The following is a 12,842-nucleotide window of genomic DNA, read 5'->3' as shown; positions in this document are numbered from 1 at the left end:
GAGTTCAGCACATGTGAGTGCAATCATTTCCTGGCCCTGGCAGTGTGTTGTGCCAGTGAGAACAGGGTGAGTCAGGTAAAATCCTGATGAGAAAAGGGGGTGACCCTAACTCTCATTGCCCTGGACCTGCACTCTGTCCTTGGATGTGTCCCTGCTCTGTTTGACAGCTCTAAGAATCACAAACGGGCAAGAAAATCTGCATCCCTTAGAATTTGGAGACCTGTTGTTTCTCAGTCAGCTCCTGCCTGTCCCCACTTTTCCTTGCCTTGACTATCCCTCTGTCCTTTGGGTGGTGGGAGAAGGTCTGGGAGCAATCTGTGTCTGTGGTAGTGAGGTTGGCTCCTGTCCTGTGTGGGCACTGCCCTTCAGCATGGGAAGAGTTTCTCAGAAGGAGTGGTTTGGGACACCAGGGGATGTGATGGGTCCCTCAGAAGGACATTGGCATTGACATGTGGAGACCTTTATCCCTGGAAGGGAGGGGACTGTCTGTGGGGACTGAGGGGGTGGTAAGGAAAGGGTGCAGCCCAGGGAAACATGGGAAAGCTGACCTAGATGTTTTTTTGAATCTGCTCATCGTTTCTTCTCAAAGACCAGTCTCCAAGGGGCACGAGGTCCTGTAACAAACAGCCTCTGAGACTCGTGACTCTTCTCTTTTAGGGAATTCTCCTCAAACGCAGCGGCAAGTCCCTCAATAAGGAGTGGAAGAAGAAGTACGTGACGCTGTGTGACAATGGGGTCCTCACCTACCACCCCAGCCTGCACGTGAGTACTGGGCTGAGTAGAGGAGTGGGATGGGGCAGAGCAGTGTCCTTCGTGCTGTGGCTGCTGCTGCAGGTGCTCTTCCAGCAGCCGTCATGGCAGAGAGGGGCTGGGGAAGAGTTTGGTAGCAGAGAAAGTTCTGGGCTCTGCCTTATGCAGGAGTTCAGCGTTGGCCACCTCCAAGGCAACATTTTCAGCAGAGTTGGTTTTTACCAGGGTGTGGAGGAGACTGTCCTGCAGGCTGTTCAGTGCTGGGCTGCTGGAAACGTGCTTTGTGCAGGGTTACGCTGGGAAGCTGCAGTTCTCTCCTGCTCAGTCCATTAAAGCAGGACCTTCCCTGCAGCCGGATGAGGAGCAGGCAGAGAGCTCCTTGCAGCCATCTCTGATGGTGCCATTTGGGTGTGGAATAATTTTCCTGGCTGCTAGGTATTGGGTAATGGGGACTTGGTGCCTGTGCAGAGCTGAGCTGCCGTCGGTGCCGCTCTGATCCTCCTCGCCGCTTGGCTCAGGCACACAGCTGCCGCCCCATCCATCTCTGTCGCCTCCCCACTGTGGGGCTAATGGCTTCTTCTCCAGTCCCTCTTGAGCACAGTTTGCTGCTGCAGCAGCAGCCACGGACAGACACACCTGTGACACAGACCCAGCACCTCTGCCAAGGACGTGCTGCCACAGGACGGACACACGGGCATGGCAGGGGGGCACAGGGTGGTTTAGGGGGCTGCAAGGAGAACAACAAGGTGCTGCAGCTCTTGTGGATGTTCCCAGGGCCTCAGTCTGTCCCTGATCTCCTCAGATGTGTGGTATTGGAGTGCCCTGAGCTCCAGAGTCTTTCTCCTCATTGTTAGCCCTGAACCCTCACTTCAGGGTTTACCATGCTCAGTTTTCCAGCTCTGGAGCCCCTGGACTCGGCTGTCCTTGAACTGGAGACCCAACCATTGCATTTCCTTTCTCTAATTCGTTGGAGCTTTTTCTTAGAGTCCTCAATTCCTGTACTGTGCTGTAGTCTGCAGTTCTCCAGCTTTGTAAGCCCAATTTTTGGTCTTTGGAGCACCAAGCCAAGAGGAAGTGGCTCCTGCCATCTCTGTGTGTGCTCACCAGTGCACCTGTGTGTATGGGCTTATCATATTTCCACCATGGAAATCACCATGCTATTACCATAAGCTGTGGAGGCAGAGCAATTTCTGCACTGTTTAGCTGCTCTCAGTTGCTGCCACACACCAGGTTTCTCCCCTTTTTTACCATTCCTTCCTTGGGCAGTGATCAAGATTGATGCCACTCACTTTCCTTCCTGCACTTCAGTGTTTCATTTCATTACTGTGTTGCCCAGGGAAAAAATCTGGTTTGCTTCCAGCTGGTGCCACTGGTGATGCACAGCCTGTTGCTGAGGGTGATGCCAGTGTGGCCTTTCCTGCCCAGTTTCCACGAGGAGCTCTGAACCTTGCACCTGAGATAGGAGCTGTATTGCTGGATGTGTTTACCTACAGCGAGGGTGGATTACACGTGGGCACGGAGCATGGGGCTGCTCAGCCTGTCTGCAGCAAGGCTGGGCTTCCCTCTGCTCCCCCGTGGCACTGCCTGCCTAGGGGCTGGGGAAAGGACCCTGGCACCCACCACTGTGTCCCACTGTGTACTGCAGTTCTGGCAGCGTGCCTGTGGGATCTGCAAAGCCTCTGCCTCCCTTTCCCTCTGGTGTACGACCTGCTTGGCAGGGGAAGGTGCAGGGACAAGCAGGAGGAAGAGATAGTGCAGAGGAGGATCTCCCCTTGTATCTGCTCCTCCCCATCTTCCAGAGTGAATCAGGAGGTGCTGTGATGGATTTGTATCCTGTGGCCCAAGGCAAAGCTCCTGTGTCTTTTCACAGGATGACACAAGCAGAGCACAGTTAGGGATGGAACAAACCTGTGCTCCTGAGGATGGACAGGTTCTCTTCTGTCACTTGAGTGTGGCAGCAGATCCCAGGCTGGCTGGCATGGGGTGAGGGGAGCTGTGGGCTGGAACAAGCCACAGAGCATCAGCCAAGGGGATGTACAGCATCCAGTTCTTGCCTTGGGATGGGAAGTCCCAGCTTCTTCCCTACCTGTGCTGCCATGTGTCTGGGGGATGGCAGAATTCTGGATGCAGCAGAGGGGTCCCTGCGGGCAGGCTGAGCCTTGCAGGAAGAGAGTCTTCCCTGTCCATCAGGATGTTCAATGCCCCAGAGCATTTTTGTGCTCTTTTTGTGTTCCCAGTGGCTGTTCCTTGGCATGAGTCAGGGCAGCTCCTGGCTTGTCTTCTCTTCCATCTCTGTTACATTCTCTCCCTGTCCCTTCTGGGGTGAGTGTCAGGACCTCAGAGATCCCCAGCCCTAATTTCTTTCTCCTCCAGGACACATCTGGCCAGGATGTGTCTGTGCCCCATTGGATGGAGGTCAGGGCCTGGCTCTGGCAGTGCTGATTTTACCAGCCAAAGCTTCCTGGTGGAGCTCTGCATCTTTCGCTCTGCTTTTGAGAGTTTATCACTCAGCTTGTTTCTGGATCGTGGCACCTCCAGCCCAACTTGAAAGTTTCCTCAGCCAGAGTGAGGAATAAACTACAGGTCTGCAGTCACAGGTCGGTGAAATGTGTGCTGGTGAGCTGGCCCTGGCCCTGGGATTGCTTCCCTGTTGGAAACAAATCTGCCTTGACCCACCAGCCCAGAGTCATGCTCGGGAGCTGTGAGGCAGTTGGTGGGCTCCTGCCCTGAGGTGCCACCTCTGCCTCTACCCGAGCAGCTGGTGGTTTCAGGGACGAGCAGGATGCCTGGAAATGGAAGCAGGAGTGCTGGGGGCCTGATCCCTGGATTCAGCAGGGCTTTCCTTGTTGCATCTATATTTCTATCTTTCTGTCGGTGTGTTCAGCGACAGGAAAAGAAGAAGTTGTGTGAAGAGCCTGGTACAGTTTCCCATCACTTCCCCAAAGCCTTGGAGAGAATTCTGCTGCTGGGAAGGTGCGTGGCTGAGCCCAGGCCGCGCTGCACAGAGCCGGGGAAGCAGCTCCCATTTTGCAGCCAGTGGAGCCATTCACACAATCACCTTCTGTTAATTCTATCTGCAACATCAATTAAATTGTTTGTAGAAACTAATTGAATGTGGCTTAATCACACATCTTAATAGCTTTCCACGCTTTGAACTCGTTGTTAATTCCAGTAATAAAATGAAATGAGAGAACTGGCTGGGTAATTAGCGAGGAGGCTTGGGAAGAAATTGCTGTTTTATGGTAGGTAATAAAAGCCGAGCGCCAGTGACCGCTCGCTCCGGCAGGCAGCCGGCGACCGCCGCGGTTGTGCTGAGTGAGGGAAAATCCTCCAGCCCCTCCGAGGGTCCCTGCCCAGGGCTGTCACCAGGTCCACACCCAGCTGGGAGCAGCTTGCTGTGCTGTTTGCTTAGGCTGCTGGTGTCAGTCACCCAGGGCTCTGTGTGGGGAGTGCCAGGGTTTGAGCCAGGCCTGGCCCTGGGAGGATGGGAGGATGTGCTGCCCCAGGTCTGGGGTTTGAGGGCAGGATGTCTGCATGGGGATGTGCTGCCCCAGGTCTGGGTGTGCTGTGAGGGCAGGATGTCTGCATGGGGATGTGCTGCCCCAGGTCTGGGGTTTGAGGGCAGGATGTCTGCATGGGGATGTGCTGCCCCAGGTCTGGGTGTGCTGTGAGGGCAGGATGCCTGCATGAGGGTCAGTGGAAAGAGAGGAGTTCAGACCAAGGTGTTAAGGTGCTCTTGGGAGACCATGACCCTTGCAAATAGCTACCTGAAAGTGCAGAGCCTGGCCTGTGCAGCCCCTGTCACCTGCTTTTGGGTCCAGGATGGGAGGATTGTTGCTCTTAAACAAAGCTTGTTCATGTCTTTATTTTCTTGGATGTGGAAGCAGACAGGGACCATCTCTGAGTTAATATTTTTGGTGACCTCCTTGTGAACTGAAGTAAACCCAAGCCCCTGCAGCAGCCACAAGCTCTCCATGGATAGCTGTGGCTCCTCTCTTGATGGCAGCACAGGAGCCCAGGGATGGTGTCCCCATCTCCCTGTTCTCCCAGAGCCTTGAGCTCCAGTGTTGGTCCCTGCTCCCTCGGGATCTCACCAGCAGTTCCCTTCTGTAACATAGGTTGGGTCTTCCTCTTCTGAGGGCACAAGCCTGAGGAGGAGCTGGCCTCATCAGAGAGGGCTGGGGAAGAACCACAGTGCCCCACGGAGCAGGGAGGGGTGGGAGGCACAGGAAGGGGCACAATGCTCAGGAGAGATTGAGAGCCTGCACCCTCATGCTGGCTGAAAGCTGAGATGCTCCTGGAAGACAGAGCAGAGTGATAGTTACAATCTGCACTTGGGGTTTTGGTTGGATAATGCATTGTCCACCAGAAGAAATGGTGGAAGCAGCAAGTTTTGAATAACAGGAAGCTCTGCAGGTGAATGAGCAAGGGATTTACCTGAATTCTGTTGGTTTGGGTTTCTCTTACCCCAGCTGTGACCTGAGAGGGAATTTTTAGGTATCCCATTGCTTATGCTGTAATTATATTATATTATATTATATTATATTATATTATATTATATTAATGCTGTTGCAGCTGAGTGCTGAGATTAAAGAAGGGATGATAGCAGGGGAAGTGCTGGCCAGCTGCCTGCCCTTTGGCTCCATGGGATCTCTGATCCCCGGCCACGCTTTTCCCAATGGCTTGTCCTGGCCTCGGGCAGGGCCAGCGCTGGTTCTGAGGATGGGGAGATGGGGGTGCTCGGCTGGGGCAGGGCTGACCCTCCACCTTCTGCCTGTGCTGCAGGACTACATGCAGAACGTCCACGGGAAGGAGATCGATCTGCTGCGGACGACGGTGAAGGTCCCGGGCAAGCGGCTCCCCAGGGCCACGGCAGCGCCCGGCGCCAGCCCCAAGGCCAACGGGCTGGCCAAGGAGCGGAGCAGCTCGCAGCTGGCAGGAGGCACAGGTAGGAGCTGTGGGGGTGCCATCCCTCCACATGCCTCAGCAGCCCCTGGCTTTGCTGAGCTGAGGACAGAGCCCTTTCTGGAGTGTCTTGCTTTCACCAGCCTTGGCGAGTCCCTTTGGTAGGTGTTAGCGTTTCTGTGCAGGTCACAGGTAAGCTGCTCTTAGGATTTTGTGCTGGTTGGTGTCCAGGACACAAGAATGCCAAAGGATTTAACTGGCAGTGTGAGCCCCTGGGGGATTTCCTCACCCAGAGGAGAGTGTGGAGGCTGGTGAGCGTGGTGGAAGCTGCTGCTCCCTAAACCAAAGAAAATCCCAAGGCTCTTGCTTCCTGAAAAGTTGTCCTCTGTTTCTTTCTGGTTTGGGGACCCTATTTCCTTCTCACTTTTCCCCTGGAGAAATGGTGAAGATCTGGTTTGGGATCATCACTCTTTGCACATTGAAGAGTTGCCCCAGAGTGTGATGAGGTGAGACTGGGAGGCTGGCTGCCCCTCTGGCCTCTCACACAGAGTTCCTGTGACACTCCTCCTCTCACAGAGTTCCTGCCATGCTCCTCCTTGCTCCTGCTGCTGTGGGAGGTTCTCACCCTGCCTGGGGGAACTGCTGAACTTGGGGTCTTCCTGCCCACATTGCCCAGAGCCTTTACTGCATCCTTGGGGCTGGTGTCCTTGTCCAGGGTGGGCAGTTTCCTCCTGCCTTCTTCCCGGGTACTGTTGGCACAGTCTGGTGCACAGGTTATGGAAAAGGCTTTGTTTGGGATGCTGAGTGCTGGTAGTGCTGCTGATCACAGAAATCCTTCCAAATCCAGTATTGCCACTGAGAATGAGCTTGGGTGACACATCTCCATCTTGTTCATTCCTGCTCTGTGCCCCAGCTCTGCCCTGTGGTGAAATGCTGTCAGCACAGTTCTTCAGAGCCCCTCAGTCCCAGGGCTGAGGGGAGGTGGGATGCAGCTGGGGTGAGTGCCAGGAGCTGCTGAACTCCTTGGCATCACACACACACAGACACGGACAGGGGCACAGTAACATCACTGCTCACATGGTGCCAAGGAGGACATCACCAGCCCTCCCAAACCCAGACTGCTGTTCTTGTCAAGTCAGAAGTCATCTGTGGACAAACTGTCTGTTGTGACCAGGGCTGTGCAGCTGTGCCTGTCTTTGCCTTGGCTCTCCACTGTACACTGACACTCCTTCACGACCCACGCTCAGTGTTCCCCAGTGGGGACAGCTCCTGATTCTGGACAGGGACACTTCCCTGCCTGCGTGTCAGAGATGCCTTGTCTGAGCTCTGACAGGAGAGATATCAGAGCTGGGGAAGGATTCAAACCACAGAGGAGCTTATGCTGATGTCAAACCAGCTGCTCACTTAACCCCACATCCTACTTCAGCAGTCCTTTTGGTCCTGTTGGGCTCACGGGAGTGGGTTGGGATGGACCTGGATTACTGATCACTGCTGCTGGAAAACCAGTGCCAGGGAGTGAGTGCAGCATGAGACCCTTCAGTCTGGGCCACAGAGCTGGAGCAGGGCACTGGAGCAGTTTACACGGGAGAGGAGATGCAGTTTCCTAGCAGGGGGGAAATGAATGTTGGAATAGTTTATCTGGAGAGCAGTTGGACTTAGCAGTGCCTGAGCCTTTAGAATGAGACCAGTTTTCAGTTCAGGAGATGTGGGTGTTGCTGGGTGTATGTGCAGGGGTGAGACCCTGTGGCACCAGTTGCCATGTGGGGTCTGTGGCTTTGGGATCCCTGTTGGCTGTCTGCCCTGGGCCCTTGAGCAGGGCTGTGGGCTCCCAGAGTGGGTGTCCACACAGGGCTCAGCACTGGGACAGCAGCTTTAAGCACATATTGTGGGTCCTGTCTTGGCTCAGGTATGTCTGCAGTGTCAGAAAGGTCTTTCTTCTGGTACACAATCAGTAAAGGCTTTTCCGAGGAATTTTTTAATCTGTCTCTGATGCCTCCAAGCCCAATAGCAGTGGATGTAGTCACCAAGTGCACTGATGGGACACAGACCCTCTGAGGTGATGTGCTCTTATCCCTGTGCAACGCTTAGGGCTGGGTTTAGAGTTGGTGGAGGATCTGCCTGTCTTCAAATTAGCAGTGACCTCGCAGTTTGTCCACCTTTGGGACTGTGGATGAGGCTGTTACTGCATCCACTGGGCTTCTCTCATCTGACATGTATTTTGGGAACTGGAGAGGAAGCGCTTCAAAGTTTGCAATTCTTTGCCAGTCACAAGTTAATCTTCAGAGGACACAAACTGTGGAGACATGAAGGATTTGCTGTCTTACTCCAGGAGTCTCTGGGCAAAACCAGGGTGCCAGTGGTTAGAGTTCAGAGCAAGTGTCTGTGGTTCCCCCGTGACCTGAACTCTACAAAGGTGAGTGAGTGTACTGCCTGATGTCCACTGCACACACAGTCCTCACCTGGGGTGAGGAAAGACCAGGGGTGTAGAGGGGAGAAGAAGAAAAAAAATAAAATCTCACCTTTCACTGCATGTGGATGAAATACATGGATGCAGTGCTCTGGTGAGGATTCAGAATAACTCCAAAGCAGGTATAGACAGCTTCAAGCTAAATACAGTAACAATGAGGAAGGGGCTTGCGTTTGTGAAACCACTGGGGGCTCTGAGCTCAGTCATGATTGTGCCCAAGTATTTAAACCGTTCAAGAAAGCAACTTCACTTGTTGTAGTTAAGCTTGGTTTTATTCTGTGTTGGATGAGTTCCTGTTGTCCAGAGGAGGACATGGAGATGCTCCAAGCCCTCTCCTACAGAGATGGGCTGCGAGAGCTGAAGGTGTTACCCTGGAGAAGGGAAGGCTCTGGGGAAGTCCTTAGAGCCCTTCCAGTGTCTAAAGCTGGAGAGGGAGCTTGGACAAGGGCCTGGAGTGATGGGCAAGGAGAAATGATGTTACACTGAAGGAGCAGAGGTTTAGATTGGATACTAGAAAGTTCTTCCATGTGAGGGTGGTGAGGTCCTGGCACTGGCTGGCCAGAGAAGCTGTGGCTGCCCCGTTGCTGGGAGTGTCCAGGGCCAGTTTGGACAGGTCATGGAGCAACTGGTCAGGTAGAAGGTGCCATCCAAGGGCAGGGGTGGAACTACAGTGGTTGGGCTGGAGAGGGCAGGAAAGGAAGGATCAGATCTCCTGCCAGAGCTCACAGGTGCTATGGCCTGAAGGCAGGTATTCACTAGAGGTGTGGCACTGCTGGGTCAGGTGCCTCCTTCAAATCCCTGTTGCTCTTCTTCCCACTGGAATGTCACTTCTCTTGCCCTCTCCTTCACAGGCCCCAGGTGCATCCTTGCTATGGTTATCAGTTCACCTGGCCTCGTGGTGGGCTGCATTGCATGTTTCTGGCTCAAGGAACAAGGGCAGCTCGTATCAAGGTGCAAATGGGATGAAAACGTACTTCAGTGAGGGAGGAAAGATGGTGGCACAAGAGACAGTGTCATTCCAAGAGCCTAGCCTCAGCCCAGCTGAGCCCTGGGTCCTTGCTTCCCAGAGGTTTGTGGGGACCTGCTCCAGAGTGTTAGCAAAGGGAGCTGGACAGGGAGGTGCTGGCCCCGTGGCTGTGACACCTCTGCAGGTTTGTGCATGGAGAACACCAGCTGGCCCTGCACTGCAGCTCTGTGATGGCAGGGGATGTCAAGAGCTGAGCACTAGGAAGCCTGCCTTGGAGTGGGAAGTGAAGAGAAGTGAAGGAGGGGGCTGCAGCACTGCTGAGATGTTTGTGGTTGCAGGCAGCAATTGGAGGTGTTCCCAGCAGCAGACAGGGATGGGACTGAAGGAAACAAATGTGGGGGAGCCAGAGCACAAGAGGGAAGAGAGCATGCTAAAGGGGAAGGTTCTGCTCCACTCTGGGGGCCTCATGGGGGATTCTCCAGCCTGTTGGGGACCATGAGTCTCCTGTGGGATGTGCTGCTGACTGGTGCAGCAGAGCAGACGGCAGCTGCATCCTCAGTGCAGGGGAGGCTGAGCACGACGGGCCAGTTGGGGCCAGCACAGGGTTCTGAGCTCGAGCTCTGGAGAGTTTGGGGTGGGGACTGCTCACAGTCAGAGTTCCCTTCAGCCCGAGGAACAGTCTGCATGGTCTGACACGTGTTGGGGTGAGGCCTCTTCCTCCTCCAGCTGCTGCAGCATCACTCCTGCATCCCTCCAGGGAGAGCGCTTTCCAGGGTGGGTGGAGGCGCTGCTTGGGGTGCAGAGCTTGGTGGATGCTGCTGTTTGCTCTGAGGTGAGGAGGCTCTGGCTGTCCCTGGGCCGAGTTCTGTGTGCTGGCACTGACTCCTGGCTGCACAGGGTGGCAGCCTGCCCGTCGTGGGCTCTGTGCCGGTGGGATGGCGGGAGGGATCCTGTGCTGGCCGCAGCAGCTCCAGACCCCGGGATGGCAGGGCCAGTGCTGGGTCTCCTGGCAGCTCGGGGCCGTGGCTGGGTCCATCCTGACAGCCCTGATGTGGCCTCCAGGGCTGGTGGCCGGAGCGGTGGCACAGGGCACAGTGACAGGGGAGCACCGCGGTGCCAGGGCCCCCCGCCAGCCCCTGCCCCCCGATGCTCTGCCTCTGCAGAGTGAGGGATTGGCTCCCCCAGGCCGGGGTTGCTGAGCCTGCTGTGATCATGTCACGTCGGGCTCCGTCGATGTTAACATCTCATTATCTTTGTTACTGTAATTACATTATCCGCTGCTTTATGCAGAATTATTCTCCGAGGACTAATTGATGGATCCATGTTTAATTCATTAATCATTAGCATCAAATTCGACAATTACAGTGCACACTGATTGTGGAATTTCAAATGTAATGAGGGAAGAATTAACAAAGAAAAGGGAAAACCTGTTTCCCTGGCACACCGCTGCTCGCTGTGGGGGACAATGACATTGAGGGAAGAAGAGCAGTGAGAGCAGGGTGGTGCAGGTCATGGCAGACGGGAGCCTGGTGGATCATCTCTTACCTTTCTCCTGGTTGTGGCTGCGCAACAGATTCTTCAGGTCAGAGCAGGGTCATTAATAACCTACAAAAGAATAGAAATTGGGGACTCGGGAGGGAGAGCTCAGTTCTGACTTCCGAAACAAAGTTGGTTTTGCTTCCCCTGCAGCTCCTGCCACCCTGCCCTGCCATGTGTCCAGGAGCATCCCAAGTTACACCTGTGCTCCACACTTTGCAGGGAAAGCTGGATGGACTTTGCTGTTCCTGGGATTTGCCTGCAGTCCCGTGGCTGCTCTGTTCCAGGCCCAGTGCGTGGCTCCACGGCGACCACGAGTCATTTCGGTGTGTTCTGCTCAGAGGCAGGGTCCTGTCTGCTCTTTATTGTGGTCCCTGTGAGCTGGGCAGCACAGTGAAGGCCAGAGCAGCCCCCAGTGCCTCCCCTCAGCCTGAAGTACTGCTTGGGACCGGGGTGGGGGCAGTGCCATGCACAGCTGGGTCGGTGCCAGCTGTGGGGATGTGCCCCCATCCCTCCCTCCCTCCCTCCAGCTGTGATTTCAGCCTCAGTGTCACTGCTCTTCAGCCAAGGGCAGGGGCTGGGAGTGGATGGTCTCTGAGGTCACTTCTGACCCAAACCAGTCTGGGATTCTGTAACTCGGACATGGGAATGCCGAGCTGAAAGGATGAGGGTGAGGGTCTGTCTATTCCTCTGTGTGGGAATTCTGCCCTTCCCAATAATATGTTAAAGGATTGTTTGTAGTCTGAAGATGAAGCTGAGATGAGAGATTTACTAAAATTTATCTGTAATTAATATTTTGCATCATGAATCATGTATAAAATACTGCAAATTCATATGTATATTATAAATATTATACATTCACCATTACAGTCATACAGTAACCTCTTATCAATGTTTATCTGCATGTCTGAAGGTGGAGGATGAATCCAAATGTGGGGCTTGAGCTGTTGGTTTAAAGTTTTGCGTTGAGTGGAAGCTAAAATTTATCAGGACTCAGTGGGAAGAGGAGGAGTGTGGCTGCAGCCGAGTGGAATGGCACAAGGCAGGAATGGCACAAGGACCAGCAGCCCTTGGTGCCTGGTTCTAGTGCTGGACAGAAGGCTGGAGGGCTGAGATTCTGCTGGGTCAGCTCAGGGTTTTATTTGCTAGGATATGCTACAGTTAGGATGAATTTCATATTTCCAGGCATTGTAACCTGATTACCTCAGCTGTTACTTCTTTCTAAAGAAGGAATACCGAGACAAAGAGAAGGTGAAGCCAAAAGTGTCAAAAGCATCTGCTAATTCTGTGCCCCCAGTTTGGAGCCCAAGAAGTGCTTTTTCTCTCACAAGAATTTGGCGTTTTTTTATCTCTTTTTCACCATTCCTGTCATTCAGAGCTCAGTCTGCCCCGGGCAGTCAGAACAGGAGGAACACATTGTTAGAGGCTGATTTGGGCAAGGCTTGCTCTAAGTCACCTGAAGAGTATTTTCTGGGGCTTTGTAGTGGTGGGTGGGTTGGATCCTGTGTCCCCAGAGCTAATACTCAGCTCTGAGGTCCTGAGGCCCTTTCAGTTGTGAGCTGTGGCTGCCCTGTCCTGGAAGTGTCCAAGGCCAGGTTGGGTGGGGCTCTGAGCACCCTGGGCTCGTGGAGGAGTCCCTGCCCCATTGCTGAGCGAGCCCTGTGCCCAGAGAAGATGTAGGATGTCCTCAGGTCTCTGCTGTTTTGGGGAGCCTCTGCAGCTCCAGCCCCCTGCACTGTGCCTCCACACAGCCCCCAGCTGTGTGTGGAGACACACACGGCTCCTGCTCCTGGAACAGGCAGCTCCAGAGCTGTGCAGGCAGGGAGAGGTTCATGGAGGGGATCAGAGCACGAAGGGAGCTGCTGGTGCTTCCTCCCTCCACACCCCAGCTCTACCTGCCCTCCCCAGTGGAAAAACAGATTGATTTTCTCCAACCCAACAGTATAATCACTAACCCTAATTAGAGATAATTACTAGGAGTTGATATACTTATTCCTTACCGGATCACTAAGGAGCCATGCAGTGCAGGGCTGAGCAGGGAAATGGCCTTGGAGAAGGGAAGGAGGTGAGGAGCAGGGAGGGAGAAGCACATGGCAGCAGAGTGCCATGGTGATCAGAGCCCTGCCCAGGGCTGGCCGAGGTGTCCAGGGCAGCCAGGTGGGCACGGGGCAGAGAGCCAGGCCTGGGGGCTGTGGCTGTAGCTGTCAGCATCCTGTT

At 54.4% G+C, this 12,842-nt stretch overlaps 1 protein-coding gene across 2 annotated transcripts in view; it reads left to right on the top strand.

Annotated features, from left to right (window-relative positions):
* Nucleotides 1-12,842, top strand: part of AGAP3 (ArfGAP with GTPase domain, ankyrin repeat and PH domain 3) — a 109,337-nt gene that overhangs the window by 68,452 nt on the left and 28,043 nt on the right. For both annotated transcript variants that reach the window (XM_066312978.1, XM_066312968.1), the window contains exons 10-11: nucleotides 658-762; nucleotides 5,536-5,698. In XM_066312978.1, the coding sequence (XP_066169075.1) occupies nucleotides 658-762; nucleotides 5,536-5,698 (268 nt within the window). The remainder of the gene's footprint in view (nucleotides 1-657; nucleotides 763-5,535; nucleotides 5,699-12,842) is intronic.

This window comes from Sylvia atricapilla, chromosome 1 (assembly GCF_009819655.1).
Source record: "Sylvia atricapilla isolate bSylAtr1 chromosome 1, bSylAtr1.pri, whole genome shotgun sequence".
In the NCBI taxonomy this organism is placed as follows: domain Eukaryota; kingdom Metazoa; phylum Chordata; class Aves; order Passeriformes; family Sylviidae; genus Sylvia; species Sylvia atricapilla.
This window is presented reverse-complemented; position numbering and strand designations above follow the sequence as displayed.